Source organism: Nothoprocta perdicaria, unplaced genomic scaffold (assembly GCF_003342845.1).
Source record: "Nothoprocta perdicaria isolate Ctin4 unplaced genomic scaffold, notPer1 scaffold_73, whole genome shotgun sequence".
Taxonomy (NCBI): Eukaryota; Metazoa; Chordata; class Aves; order Tinamiformes; family Tinamidae; genus Nothoprocta; species Nothoprocta perdicaria.
In genome coordinates this window covers 2,042,372-2,058,310 of record NW_020456010.1, presented here as the reverse complement: position 1 = coordinate 2,058,310, position 15,939 = coordinate 2,042,372, and the positions used below count along the sequence as shown (strand labels likewise).

At 39.6% G+C, this 15,939-nt stretch overlaps 1 protein-coding gene across 2 annotated transcripts in view; it reads right to left on the bottom strand.

The window, feature by feature from the left end:
- The window catches only part of LTBP1 (latent transforming growth factor beta binding protein 1), a 167,210-nt gene that overhangs the window by 129,001 nt on the left and 22,270 nt on the right, over positions 1-15,939 (bottom strand). For both annotated transcript variants that reach the window (XM_026051165.1, XM_026051166.1), the window contains exon 2: positions 8,857-9,032. In XM_026051165.1, coding sequence (XP_025906950.1) covers positions 8,857-9,032 — 176 coding nt within the window. The remainder of the gene's footprint in view (positions 1-8,856; positions 9,033-15,939) is intronic.

The following is a 15,939-nucleotide window of genomic DNA, read 5'->3' as shown; positions in this document are numbered from 1 at the left end:
TTTTTTTTTTTTTTTTTTTTTAAATTTACTTCACTTAGTTCTCATCTTTCCAGTGATGCAGCTAATATTTCATTCATCCCAGATCCAGTGTCTTCTGCAGTGCCTAAACCCCATGGCTCTGTATGGACGCACACTCAGCCACCCAAACGTTTTGAACAAGAGTGATGGGGATATCAGGCTGCCCTTTAACTACCATGTCTAGACAGCTATAGCTGCACATTATATGTAAGCAATTCCACTATTCATTCCGCTTTTTGTTATTTCTATAATTCTTACTTTTGGTGCATCTGTATGATATGACAGCTATTTCCTTGGTTAAAAAAAAAAATCTCTGATATTCTGTGAGTCATTTTTGTTTCCTTTAAGGAAACCAATAGGACTATTCAAAGATCAGGACACTGTCCCACTATCTGTTAGGATAGTAACAGAAAAGTAGCCTCACAGATTCTTTCTTTCTGCCATTCTTACCATCACTGCTATTAGACACACACACACACACACACACACACACACACACACTATACATATCTACTTATCTCTACCTCTAGCCATTTCACTCTTCCAACTTTTCCTCCCTGTTCCTTGTTCATGTGCTCCTACCACCACTTTCTCCTTCAGGGTCTGAACAGAGTTAAGACTTATTGGTTCTTAAGACTTATTGTTCTATTAGTTCTATTTCTTTTCCTTTTCTTAAGCCCTGTTTACTTCTTCAGCATCCTTGACAGAGAGGGAAAAAAAATCATCTAGAAGACAGGGTTGAAAGTTTCATGCCTCTGAGACTATTAAGAAAATAAAAAAATACATCTGAAAGAAAGGTCTCTAGAAAAAGCCCTTTTATTTCCCAATTATCACAGGGATACAATCTCTTCCTCACTCCCTGACATATCAAAGGGAAAATTCTCTAACGATTTCCTCATAAAAAATAAAAAACTAAAAAATAAAAAATAAAAAAATAGAAATACAGCAAAAAAATCAGTCCATCTTAGGAGAGTTGAATAATCTACCCTTCAGTTCTTTTAATATCTGCTTAAGATAGAAATGCAGGTACAGAATTTATCTAAAGGAAATTACTATAGCCAAAACTTGCCTCATTCAGCTAGGATCTCTGCGTGAACCTTGATATGCTCTGACAAATGCCGTGCTGTCTGCAACACAGGCTTGTGCTGTTTTCTTTGACAAGGATGGCCATTAGGGCAGTATCTCATTGAAGAGGTAGCTGCCCATGCAGCCTAGGGTGGAAAAAAGGTTTTGAAATAAGTTTATTCATATTTATGTGCCCCAGAAGCTTGTCACTGATAAAACATTCTTGCTCAGACACAGCCTTTCTAGTCCAAGTCAGATAAATTTGCAACAATCACAATCCACTTTGTTCTATACAAGTGCATAACACATGAATCACACACAGACTGGAAATATGGGATCTCTGTCAGCACGTTTTATGAATAACCTTTCTTCTCCCTGTCTATTTTATCACCACAATGATTCTCTATATGCCATCCTCAGGCAGAGGGCATCCGATCTTGGATTACAGCCATTTTCCATGTTTAAAACCACCTTTTTTTTTTTTTTTTTAAACCTGTTTTACATTAATATATTTTCAAGTCAGAACATGYAGCCTAGATCCACAAAACCATATTACACTAAGGCTAGCATCTCAAAGTTAAAATTCTAGCCTTAAATTATACCTCCACTCAATGCTAGACCTTCTTGTACCAGGGACGAGAAAAGTTAATTGCATGGAGCAAGCAACCACCAAACCAGCTCGCTGCTGAACACAAACATGCCCAACTCAGTAAACAGGAAATGTGGAGAACATAGGACTGGGTCTAATTCAAGCCCTTTTAGGGCTTAAATACTTTATTTCCCTTGAGAAACTGGGGGACTCTTCACTACCGCTGTGGTTCCAAACCCTATCATGACTATGCCATAGTATTCCTTATGGAGCTGAATCTGGCTGGAGAGTTTTACCAAGGTTTAGTTAACTGAGTGCCTGAGGAGGGGCCAACAGAGGAAAGCTTCAGCTGAAGACCCTGGAGGAAATGAGGCTGGAGATCAGCACCCAGGTGGCCTCCTTCATGCCTTCAGATTAAAACACTTGACCAGAAATAGAACTGCAAGTTCCTCCAGAGCCTTACAGTTCCCATCAGGTGGGGAATGGAGACACTGGTGATGGCAGCAATGCAGGATGGCATTCTGGTACACGGGCCTTGCTTATCTCCTGCTCAGGATAGGAGCTTCCTTTGGGACTAAAGCCTACCTGGACCCCAAAGTCTTACATTTAGGAGGCAAAGGAACAAAAGCCAGGAAATCAAATCTAGGAACAGAAAAACCTCTTTAGATTCAGGACAGAAATCCAGTCCAGTGGCCACYTCACAGGCCACCGCAAATGGCCAATGGCTCACCACAGGAGCTGTGTGCTCAGCTAAAAAAATCAGTATCTTTCTACACAACGTGGGAGCGATACAGGAGCTCGCACAGGCAGTAATGGTATCGTTGACAGTTCAGCATTTCCTGCCAGATGCAACAACTACAGTCCATTCTTCAGAAGAACTCTAAGAAGCAACAAATTAGGCATTTATACATTAGGAATAAGATTCTTTCCCACCTGATTTCAGTCTCCTAAAATTAAGTATTTTGCCTAAGGTTTTGACCTAGGATTCCCCCCACTACCAAGACAGCAGATTTCACCCTGTCCTAAGATAGTATACCAAGTCTTAAATTGGGAATGTGTATTTTCTTTAGAAAAAAGCATCCTTAAAATAAAAGTAGTATTTTTTTTCCCTCCTGGGTACACAACTCCCCTTAAACAAGTCACAAATCTTAGGTGGTGCACCCTAAAATAGTTATCATCAAAAAAAAAAAAAAAAAAAAAGCTTACTGAATACATCAGAATACATTCGTCTAATATGACATTTCCTGAAAGGAAGCAACTGAAAAGCACTAAGGAAGTCAACAAACCATAAACAGTGACATCAGGCACAGAACGTCATGGAACTAAGTTATAAATATGCATCGCCCTTTCCACATGCTGAATCACCATTAAAAACCACCTCTCTCAGCAGTGCATGAAGCCAAGATCTTTTTTCCTTTACATAAGAAAGAAAAAAATACACATCCACATAAATAAGGATGTCACTGGTTCCAAAGTCTCCATTTCATATGGCACAAAAGCACCTTCTTCTTGTGGTACGTTTTGGTCGGCATTTGTTCTTTGCTCCTGGCGTGGGCGACAGCCCTGACATCCCTGGAGAGCACTCGCAGGGCTCCTGTGAGCAAAACCAGACTCAGCTACTTGCAACAGGCAGCACTGATCCTTGCTATCCAAAGCCTGGCTCACAGCAACTCTGATGATAGCCTTGCTAAGGGACTTTAGTTGTGTGGGCTCAAACTATCCATGTATCTAGCTGAATTTCCATTTTTCAAACATGTCATAGAGGTTTTCCCCATACAGAGTTTTCTGGAAAGTCTCTTCTCTTTTTCCTTCTTGAGAAATCTTGGGTTTTGGAGCCAATTCTCTTTCATCACCGCAGTTGAGATGCATTTGTCTCATTCTGTACTTTGTCCCAGCTATAACATGTTTTGGGCTGTTTGTAACTCCCTTTGCCAGATTATCAATCTGTTTTTCCAACATGTTTCCCCACACTTGACTATTTATCAATCTTGACTTCCATCTTTTAAGATGTAGATCATTGATCATCTATTTCTAGGTGAACATAATATTTTAATTAATTCTTTTAAGCACCAGCAGCCCTTGTCTGTCATACATGCATTCAAGTTACTGGTGAGCTCAGCATCATAAGATCATTTTGGAGTCCAAACAAACMAATACAGTGGAGGGGAGGAGGAGGTGGAGAGGAGATTTACTGGCTGGTGCTCAACCCTGAACCCTGCATGGACACACACAATTACGAAGAAAGCTGGGAAACAGTGTTGTTAAAATTCCTGCAGCTCTGGTATGTTAAGGGGAGTGATTTACATTTATACACAACCCTTCCGTCCTTGAGGATTTCAGAGAGCTCCACAGCCTTTTGTAATGGCAAAATAAAGTATGTTAATTTGTTAAAGGCTTTTTTCCCCCCCCAGAATTTGTTACCCTACTTTTTAAAGCAAAAGCAAAGCAAATGTGCTGCTTGATTCTACAGAGCCAACTGCATTAATGTCAAGCCAGTAAAGCAATTTATACTTGAAGTTTAGCCTCTTGTTTTCAGTTCCCAGTGGAATCAAATACAAGCTCTAAATGACTTCTATGAATTGTCATGGCTTTCAAAAGCAGTGTGGGAAATGCATTCAAATGGAGAAAAAAAGATTCTTTACTAAAATTGTTCAGGCTTTGTCATCAAAACTGCACTGTTGCTTTATGCTGGCTGCACCAAAAAAATTCTTCTTGAATATTTTTGAATGCTCTATAAAAGCTTCCCTGTCTCCTCTTACCTTAAAAGGAAAAAAAAAAAAAACCACTTTAAGAAAACAATAAATCTTTTTTTTTTGTTGCTGTTGCTTTTGTTGAACATGTACAGCCTCAGGAGCAAGACATGAATGTCAGTTCCCATGAACAACTGAAGTGAACTTGACGGTAGAGTTTCTTCAGATAAGCCTGTATTGTGATTTTTCAGTTACTGGGATACTCCTGCCTGTTAAGTCCTCAAACTGCTTGTTCTCTTCATACCCACCTCATGCTGCTAGCTATGCCTTGTTATGCCTTTGCACAGCCATAACAACATTCTTCCTTAACCTCTTAAATTTCCTGGAAATGCCATGTAGAGAAGACACCAGAGTTAAGCTCCAATGAAAACATGCACACACTCTTTGGCAGAAGTTTCAGCAAATGAACACCGTAAAATGCTCCTATTATGAGAAGTTTGTGAGAATTGTTTTGTTGCTTATGTAACGTTCCACAATGAATTATCAAGAAAGGTGGAAAGAAGATCTGGGCTGCCTTTGACGTGGTGAGATTTTTCCGTGGAGTCAACATCCACTGAATGATTCATTGTGAACATCAGATCACACAGATGCATTTATATGGCATGTRTGTTATACTTTAGAATGCATTTTTTTTTCCAGCAGTAGAACATTTGTGTATTTTATAGCTGTTTTCCCATACTTGTTGATGGGGAAATGGTGTTATTATGATGTAAGTGTCACGTAGTGAAGTCAGAATGGTGCCGTTTCACAAAAATAGTCTAAACTGGAATTTTAAAGCAGCACCTGTTTCTATTAAAACCAACCTATGAAGTCATCAGTAAAATGGTATGTCTAAATTCTGTATGATCTTAAATGAGTTAGCGTACTGCGTTTCCAGTAGTAGGTAAACCCTTCTTATCAAAATTGTTATGTATTTATGTAATTGTAAAGTATTCTTCACATAAGATCTATGTTTTGATGCATTTTCTTCCACATCAATCACACTTCCTGTATATAAAAATAGAAAAAAGGCCAGTGTAAAATGAGGCAATTTGTCAGTAATCAAGAACAGTTGCTGCATGATTTTGCATAYGATTGTTTCTGCTTCATCTGTATGCAAAGAACTAAATTCTGTGTCTGAATCATGAGCAGATTTTAAAATGCTACCATCAGTACACACAGACTTGGCCAACTTCAAGCCACAACACACATGCAATTAAGTCAGGGTAGCATCCTGTAATCCTGCATTTATTAACCATTCTGCGGCTTGCAGCACTTAAATTTCAGAGAAATTCTTATTTTCTGCCTAAAATTCCTATTTAGTGACTCTTTATTGTATTTTATTATGGATTTTTGACAAGACCAAAAAAATCTCTAAAAGCCTTAAAAAAAATCACCACAGACTCACATTAAAAACACTTCAGCATTCTTTGGTGAATCTCATATAGCCCCACGAATGAAAGAGAATATGGACATTTCTCTATTCTCTTGAGGGCAGAAACATGTATGAGGAAACAAATGTTGTCTAATCTTTTATCTGCCTTTTCCCTAGAAGATCAATATATGGGTAGAACAGCASTTTGAAGCCCCTCTGTTGTACTTCATTACCAGGCATAACTTGCCTGCTTTTGGCCAGTTTACAGTCCCTTGTGTTATCTGGCACACCCATGGCTCAGACTAATGCMAACTGACACAGCTCTGAAAGATGAAAAGCTCTAAAATGCAGTGTCATAGAAAGAAAACAAATATTTTCAAGTGGGATAAACTCAGAAAAGCACTTTTAAGCTAGATGATATGAAACAACAATTGCCCTTTTCGTTAAAAAAAACTTCAAGATTTACAAAGACTTTTGGACAAAGTTCAGCATGAAATTGCATACAAAATAAACTATTGCTTTTTTTTGTCCTTGTTTTGACAAATAGCAAGATTTTAAATGGCTTAGAAACATTTGCTTTTTTGCTTTTGTTGTGCACTCTATGTGCATTGATAACTATAAACTCCCGCACAGCATCAGCAATGTATTACCTAATCCACCTCATTACATAACCACCTCATGCCTGACAAAAATATTTAATTAACAAAAAAAAAGCAGCAAAGTTTTACTGTTCAACATTAACTTCCTTACCTTGTGTTTTAACAAAATTATTACATTTTCCCTCTTCATTTTCAAGTGAGTATCTCCACATTGTCCCTACTCTCTCCTTTGCTCAATGAAATAAAAGGCTGCCATCTCTAACAGTAGTTAAAAAATACCATGGGGTCACCAGCCACCGTCTCATCCATTTCCTCCTAACAGCTATATGATGAACACCCACTCTGCTGCAACTATGAAGTAATTTGAAGCAGCTCATCCCTTAGTTAAAAAGACAGAGCTAGGAAGTGCATACCAGTGGTTCCTGCAAAATACCTGACACGTGAGATTTAATATCCTAAGGTTACCTCACTGTAATTAATTCAAGCTTCTGGACATGAAAATATGGACAGTCTTCTAAGAGTGCATTTCAGCACCTCTATAAACCAGATGCCAAATTAAACATATATAGCTGGCCATCATCTAGGCCCTGCTATTCAGACTAAAGATATAAGATCTTAAAAACTAGTAATAATACAGCTCAAACTATGCTCTTTACTAGCAGATGCCTGAATTGTTTTATCAGAAGCTGTAATCACTGTCTCCCATCTCACAAACACAGCAGTGAAGGTAAAACAGGTACTGCTCAGAAGCCCAGCACCAGGAATTCCAACACCAGTCTTGGACGTGGTACTGCACTTTGCTACTAAAGGCAACACTTAAGTCATGCCTGATAATCTGTTTTAACTATCTGTCCCTCAAGTGTTTTAAGAACCAGAGATTTTCCTGTAAAAGCAGGATGYTTTACTAACCCACCACGCACTCCGAGGCTTATTAGGGTTTTACAACAAATACTTTTCAGCTTCAGCTCTTAGTTTCCCTTCTCACAGCTGTCTCTCTCTCTGTACTGTAATAAACAGAGCACTTCCCATAAGCAAAGCAGAGAAAAAGCTGGAGTGGATTCCTGTGCCTTACAGCTGCACCAAGTTATCTCCTCACACTACAACAGGAGAAAAACCTCATGCAAGTTGCTTGTTTAGTGGCAGTCTGGAAGCTCGTCTACCATGTTTCCATACTGAAGGATCATCACCTACCCTTGCAAGTAACACTGACTACTGAGGTAAACTGAAACAGTCAAACAGCCTGAGGAGAAGGCCAAAGTTAAGATTTTTTCTGCCAAATTCTCAGCAACATTCACTGCAAGTATGGGGAAAGTGTATGACCTGGGATTTATATGCCATTTGGCTGCTGAAAGTTAGAAGAGACGGATGTAAACCAATATTGGGGGCCACTGATAATCTTATTTAGGGGAAATTTAAAGCCAGGTGGAAGACAAAAAATGACATCTGCTTTCTTTTTTAAACCTTCCGAGGAAAGGAGTTTTGCAAGAAGTACACTTGCTCTGAAATAGCACGGAGAAAGTTAATCTAGAGGCTGCCCACTGTTCCTGCCATCAGGTCCAAGATTCTAATTAGGAGTCAAGGCATTTACAGCTGCAGAAAAGAAACCAGGGGTTACACAACTGGAAAGATCATAAGAATGTACAGTGCAGAAATGCAAAGATACTCACACAAGGAAATCATATCCGCAGATTTAGGAGATCTTCCTAAACCCTCAGCAGAACATATTTCTCTGTGCTATAGCAGTGGAAGTCTGTCAGGAGATTGCTAAGTACCTTAGCTCCCCATGTTCCTCAGTACATTACTTAACTGCAGGAACTTTTCTCCAAGTCAAGCCAGCAGACGCTCTCTAATACCTAACCCGTAATTCATCAAACTCTTCATCTTTTAAGCCAAAACTTGTCCACGGGCTCCTCACACAATGGGGCAYGAGCCAAGGCCACAAGCTGGGCACCTACACATTAATTTTTTATAAAAATGAGGTAAAAATTCTCATGCAGCCTCCATACTGTGCAGAGGTTCATAAACACATAATAAATTAAATACAGAGAAAAACAGTCACCAATGGGACCACAATCCTGAGCTCCAGCTTTACTTCATACTGAAGGAAGCTGTCATCTTATGCTGACTACACTCTCAATTAAGCCTACTTTACCAAGCGTTCACAAAGCAGCTTTTATCTGAAAGAAAAGCTATCATCTAGAAATAGCGTAAGGAGATTCCAATAGGGAATCAAGTGCAATTTTTTTCTTCATGCTGGAAATCTGTTTTGCCTCTCAACAGGATGCAGAATGTTGGAGCATTACTAATTTTACTAACATTACTAATCTGAGAATTATCTTGTTTTTAATTATTTTGAGTTTTATCTGTGTTGACATGTTACCAAAACTCAGATGTACATAAGAAATTCTCAAAATATTACAGAGGGGGAGTGCAGTGGGCGATGAATGCAGGGCAAGGTATATTTTTTGCAGTTATACTCACATTGAAAAGGTGATACAAGCTGATCCTGGCCCACCCTCAGTGGTAGCGAGCCCTCTGTGGATTGTTCTCCTGAAATCACTTTTTTTACTGGATAATATTTGGGTTTGATCACATATTCCTGTGTTTGGCCATGATGAAGATTCATCATCAGTGTCTGTGATGAAAGGGGCATCATCCTGTTTTAAGGAAAAAAACAGAAGARTAAGGAATTAACAAAACTAGACTAGAAAAGAATTGGTTAAAAAAGAGATTGATCCCTCAATAGTTTGTGACACTTGCCAGCCTCAAACTAAGCACAGGACTTTTCCATACATTGGGCATTCTCCTGTGTCAGCTTAAGAGACATCTGAGAAAGCTAGAAAGCTTTCTATCGATGGGAATTATATCACCTTCCGATTGAAGCACCCTGATCTCGGGCAGTTCAGAGAGCAGAGAGGGAAGGGAAAAAAATCCCCTCAAAATCATGAATTGGAGCTCCAGTCTGGGAGCAGCGTTAAGCACAGAGTGTGCCTAAGCCTCTCTTTCCTACAGCTGACATTTTAGATGAGGCATGGAAAATAGGACCTATGCCCAGCTGGCTTTGCCTCTGTTGCCAGGGCCTTCCCGACTACGGATACTCCTGACTAGAGCCACTGCACCGCTGCTCCTTCCTTCCTTCCTTCCTCCCGTGCTGTCCTCCCCTCGCCGGAGCTGTCCCTGTTTCTCAGCTCCGCGTTACGGGCTGTCCTGTCCCCTTTCTCTCTGCCCGCACCAGTGCGGAGCTCTGAGGGACGCCTCGCAACCACACGGCTCCCTTCCAGAGCAAAACATTTCCTCCTCCTGTCAAACCAGACTACTGCTTCATGATCCCCAACTCTCTCACCTGCAGTCCCGGCTCCCTATTGGCACTGTTAACTCACTCCCTAAAACCTCAGCTTCCCGCTGCACCAGACCATGCCAGCTTTCCAAGGAAACCTCCCTCCGCTTCCCGTCCAACAACCCCGCTTTGTGTACACACAGCGAGACCAAGCTCTTCACAGACAGCCCAGTCGGCTTCCCCACAGCTGAGGGGCACGCCGGCCCACCCCAGGGCTGGCTGCCCACCAACCACCCCTCACAGTTGCTGGCCACATGAAATGGAGAAGCAAGCTGCTTGTGGGCCCTGGGCAGCAGTGTCCCCGCTGCTGAGCTGGAGTTGCAAGTCTTAAAGGAATGAGAGCTCCTGTGGATGCCACTATAAGGCCATATATTCCTCAGGGAAACAGCACCAGTTACTAAGCTAACAGCAGTAGCTGCTAGGACAACACTATCCTTTGCCCCAACARGGCATAAAGAGCAGGGTGCTTATGAGGCTCCTCCACCTTCTTCCYAGCTAAGGATTATATAATGCAAAAATAAGGGTAGATCACAGCATTTGCAACAGTCTTCCTCAGAAAGCCACGCATCTAGAGTAGATGACTTCTCTGAGCATAAATGCATAGGTCTCTGAGCCCCATTGCATAGGTGACTGTCCAGAGCAATGGACCTGAAGAATTTCTGCAGAGCTGAGCAATGATTTGAACATTGTGCTTCTACACTTCAGTCTGGGCCAGCCCCTATCTCCAAAGTAAAGCCTGATGCTTTAGCCCTGCTATCTGGGGATGCTTAGTAACTACTGCAGCCAAGGCATCTGTGGTTAGCACAGACAATAGCATTTTGTCCTACCAGACTCATTGTTAACTTGGATCTACTGGAGAAAAATGCATTTGTGAGCACAGAAACTCTATGACCCTTACACACAGCAGTAAAAATAACTCCTCAGGCTACTTCCCAAGCCAAAACTTTCTAACAGGGTTCTTGCATAGCCTCTTTGTATTTGTTTACTTTCCCCCAGATTAAGAGAGGATACTATAATTTCAGTGCTGCCTTTAAGCTTCCTACATACCAGATCAAAGCCTCACCTCATGTTACCTGCAAYTGGAATCTGTATCCTAACTAACCTCAAAGCAAATAACTACCATGGCTCAAGGTCTGCCTGCCAACGTGTCAGAAAGGAAAAAAATAAAAATCATCCTGCTGGTTTTTAATTAACAGAAYAGCAGGCAGTACACTCATATTTTGGTATTATAACTATCCTTGCTTCCTTTAAGAAATATGTCTGTATTTCTGTCTGTTGCAAACTTTCTAAGATGTTAAGACTCCTTTCAGAGTACACAGGAGAAGCTATGCCTCTCCTGAAAGTGATGTGCAAGTAGGCCCTGATAACAGAAGTCTGTATTACAGCAATCTTAAAACATAACTAGTTGGACAGCATTATCTTCTTCAGACAGACATAGACAGATAGCATCTTTAAGCATCATTTTGCTTTCAACTAAGRCCATAACATGTCATAAAGTTTTTTTATATATATAATTCCACATCTCTAGTCACACTATAGCCCRAACTCTTCATTCTTCAATAGAGCTCATCATAATATTAAAATACACACACAGAGCAAAGCATATAGTAAAGGCAGAAGTGCCATACACGAAATGCTGAAAATTTTAGCACCAAAAATCTAAAAAGTTTGCCTAAATATTCCTTAGCAGATATCATATCTTTCTTTCTTTCGCCAGTACTCATGTAAGGCAATAGAAGAGTAAGCTTTGCTTTACAAGCRGGGTTTAACTTGGCAATATATAGACAAGCTATAATCTTTACTCTAGAAAACTCCACCTCTTTAGGGGAAATAGCTTCACCTGAAGTGCGAGTTGTTGCTCTCATGCGTTTCAGTAGAGGGTCACCTCTACTGTCACCTGTCCTCATATCACAAAGTTTGCTGCACAAAACTTGCACGGCAAAAGATGAAGTCAGGTTTGCGAAGTGAGGAGTTTTTTTAGAGCCCTTTCTTGCATGTTTTTCCTGCAATGCTGATCTTCTTGACGTGTAACTGCCAGTAACCTGCAGCATGCCCGTGAGTACAAGTATTCCAAGTATTTAAAAGCAGCCCAGTATCACCTTAGTGCTAACGTGGATGAGAGCTAGCTGGCGGGATTTKGCCAGTCATCGTATCAGCGCCACTAGCCTTGCTCAGGAGAGATCAATTCCAGCAGAAGCTGATATGATCCAGTATCAACAGATTTATGTGATCTCTCAGTTCTGACTGTTCTTTTGATATTCAAATTCTCTTCAATGTGACCTAGTTCTTAAAGATGGGTATTTATAAAATCACTGAATCATCATGGTTGGAAAAGACCCTCAAGATCATCAAGTCCAACTAAGTCCAAGCTAAGGAATGAAGCACTACACTTGTTATTAAGGGCAAATAACTCTTTTGCTATAATAAGAACTGTGCCCACAACAATGTATAACTCTTTTGCTCTAATAAGAACTGTGCCCACAACAATGTATTTTGCTGCTTCTAAACGTTAGCCTGTTGTGTGTCCATCTGGTACCATGCACTCGAACAGTGCAGGGCTCAGAGGAGGCCCTGGGCACTATCTGAATGCTGCCAGGAATAGAAGTTAAAAGCATGCAAGTCATTCTAACCTTTTAATTTTGCATGAAACAGCCTAGACTTTATAAGACATGTGCATTATGTAGGCTCACGTCTCTAATATACATGGTAGATTGTAATTAGACATTAACTTCAATAAACTTGACAAAAAACTTTCCGTAGCTGGAGTGCAGCCCAGGCAGACAGGCAGATGTCTAGCTGGATTTCCAGCAAACAAACAGTGCTAGAGCTACAAATAAGCTCATAGGGGCACTTCAAAGGGAGAACAAACATCTGTATTCTTAGCTACGCCTCACGCAGGAGGAAGTCCTCTTGTTTGATAAAAGCAGAGCTGGAATGCTGTGTATCAGAGAAACTCTGGCAAGCAGAAACGAGAGCAGCAATACTTGGCATGGGAAGCACTGTCTAGACTAAATAAGCTGAGCCTGACTCAGGCTGCTTTCTTCATTTTATTTACTGTAAGTCTGATGCCCCCACCGCTGGCTCCCAGCTAGCAGTACTTACAGCAAGCCAATTTGCTAGCACAGTTGTTTTATACAACCCTGGAAATTAATTCCTGCTCCTTCTCTAGCATCCCTTAAATTCAGAAGAACAGTCCAAAGGAGAAGAAAATTTTAGAAAATGAAGTTAGAAGTTATGAGATAATAAAGAAAATAAGCAGAACTGTTTTAAAAGGCATGAAAATAAAACTAAAATTACCTTTCAACCCCATAAATTATTAAATTCAGTTGCAAGCTCAGCCTGACCTTCGCCACTGTTTCTTCCTGCAGTTGCTTCTGTGATTTTTTTTAAGATACACAAAAAGTTTAACTTCCCAGCTGATGAACATATGGGATTTCTTCAAAGCTCTTTATATTATCATTCTCAGCATTAAAGAGTGGCCTATTTCACAACRTCCTACCAGCCACAAGAATTGAAACAGAGGAAGCATTCAAATGGTTCTTCTCCTCCCCATCAGTTATTTTGCAGAAAAATTGACTTCTTGTATACAAATATGCAATTATATATATATAAATAAAATCCTGTTCCTGAAATACAACATATATCTATAATGTGCATGGATGAATATGTGTGTGTTTATAAACACACACATACATTTTATATTATATAAAGCTACCTKAGCTTTATGTTTTTGCCATTACACTTTTTCTAGGCTAAATTTTGGAAAGACTATGGTTTGGTTATGACAAATTTGCTTTCAAATAATGTTCTTAAGTTATTTATTATTACTCTTGGGCTAAGTCAATATATTGCATCCATCACAGATGACTCATTGAGCCAATGTGACAAATATTTGCATTAAAAATCTGATCTTCAGGCACTTTATGTTACAATAATGGTTCTAAATGAAATCTGCAAGTTAATGGCAATCTAACTCAATAATAARGACCACTGAAAGTTTCTTTGCTGGAATTTCAATACAAAAATCTTTAGTAAACCAAACGTACAATTTATTTTCACCATGCCACATTGCATTTTCCATGCAGAATTTGCTTATGTTATCATAGTGGCACATTACTGAGCATTACACTGTGTATGATGAAAAACAAAGTACTGTGATAAAGACCCCGGTTCTAATCTCTAATCTATCCACCTGTGAGACATAATTGGAGTTAGGAAAGTCTGCTGCAATGGCAATTAAAAATAGAAACATGAACTCTGATGGTGGATACTACATGAAAACGGCAATCAGCACAGCTGCTGCCAAGGAAAACCATGCATCACTAATCTACTCAAATTCTCCACTATGCTAAGCAAAACAGCCCACAAAGAACCCAGTTGGTTGACATAATTTATCTGAAACTCCAAAAGGCTTTGAAGAATTATCTTACAAGAGGCTATTAGAACGGCCTTGACTGTAAAACAGCATCACAAGTTCAACACGAGCAAGGGAATGGAACACAGAACAGAAATAATTTTTTTTGGATGCAAGTTAATCACCAGGATGCCTTCTGGTGTCTACCAGCACATATGTGGTTCGGTAATGCCCCACTTGAGTTAAATAAACAATCAACTTAGAAATACATGAGATAGTTACAGGAAATCAGAAGTTGCCAAATRTAACTTCGGTCTTCAAGACTTCAACAAGCATTTATCTATGCAAGAAAGGTTTTACCTGGAAATACATCCTGGGCTTGTCCAAATTTAACAGAAATCTGCTGTTTAGAAATGCAGTAACTAAAATTTTTACTTTACGTAAAAGTAAATATGCAGGAACAGAACCTAAAGAATTTGTCTACCCTTGAGATTCTAACAGTATAAATCATAATACAATCAGCAAGTAACCACAACAAGTTTTTGGTGTGGAGAAAATCCTTTAGAGAATATATGACAGAAACATAGAAAGTAACTTTCAATATGCAATAAATTTAAAACTAAGAAATACTTTTCCCCACATACTGCAGAATCTGTTCAAGGAAATAACCATCTCAAGCCACTATGATCGTGCTTGTTTGTGAGGATGCAAGTGGGTGATGAGCCCGCACTGAATTCTGTTACAAGATGATCACAGAAAGAACAGAAATTCCTATGCTTAAGGATACATGTCTCTACACAAACATAAACAAGCCTTAATTTTCTCCTTGTAAGGATATATCAACAAATGTTTAAGTCAGGGGAGTTTATCCCTCTGTAATACACACTAGTTTGATATGCAAGCAACTACTAGCAATTGTATGACATTCATTTTCCCCAACTACTATATACAACACTGACATGTGCTTACTATCTGAGAAAAAAGGATGCCTGGATGTTTTGAAAGGGGGATGCTATTGTGGCAGTCATCTTAAGTATACTTACGGAAGGCTTTGGTCAAAGGCTCTGGTCAAATCAAAACTAATCTGACCAGAAAAAATAAAATGCACAGTATTTTATGACAGAAATTAGAAAGTTTCAACATTAAATCCAGGCTCCAGCTTTAGTACATGTTCATGTCAGCAGAGGCTCTATTCGGTATAATAGGACAGCATCAACCACTGTACAAAAAGTTCCCAACTATTTAATACAGCCACATCCTTAAACATTCCTTTTGGCCTGTATCTCACTCCACTCCTGAAATTATTCTAAAACAAAGTCTAGACAACAGCAACCTTTGTAAAGTTCACCAAGAAAGGAGATGCAAGAAGATCTGATGGACTGCACAGGCTACAGGAGGMATCCCCATAGTTAGATGCTGCTCTTCCCGAATTACATTTAGAAATTAGCAACACTAAAGATGGAGAGTCAGGCTGAAARGTATATTCAAAAATTTTATGCTAGTCCTCAAGTAACGCAACAACATGTTCTCCGACACAGCTGGGACGACCCAAAGTTGTTGAGCTGTAGCCCTGATGGTATAGAGATAAAAGAGATGGAAAGCTTTGGACATAGAAGTAATATAAAGCTTTGGAGATAGAAGTAATATTTTTATTAGGCCAAGAAAAACACTTAACATTCAGACTTTAAAGTACAATTACTACTGAACAACCCATATGGTCTATTTTTTCATAAAATTGAGTAATAGATAAGAATTTTCTTTTGTTTAGACTCCTCACAAAGCTGGAATGTTTCTGTTTGCGGGCAGAACGCGGAGAAGGGGGACAACAGCAAACAGTTCCACTTACTGGAGGTCTAATTTAGGTAMCAGAGGT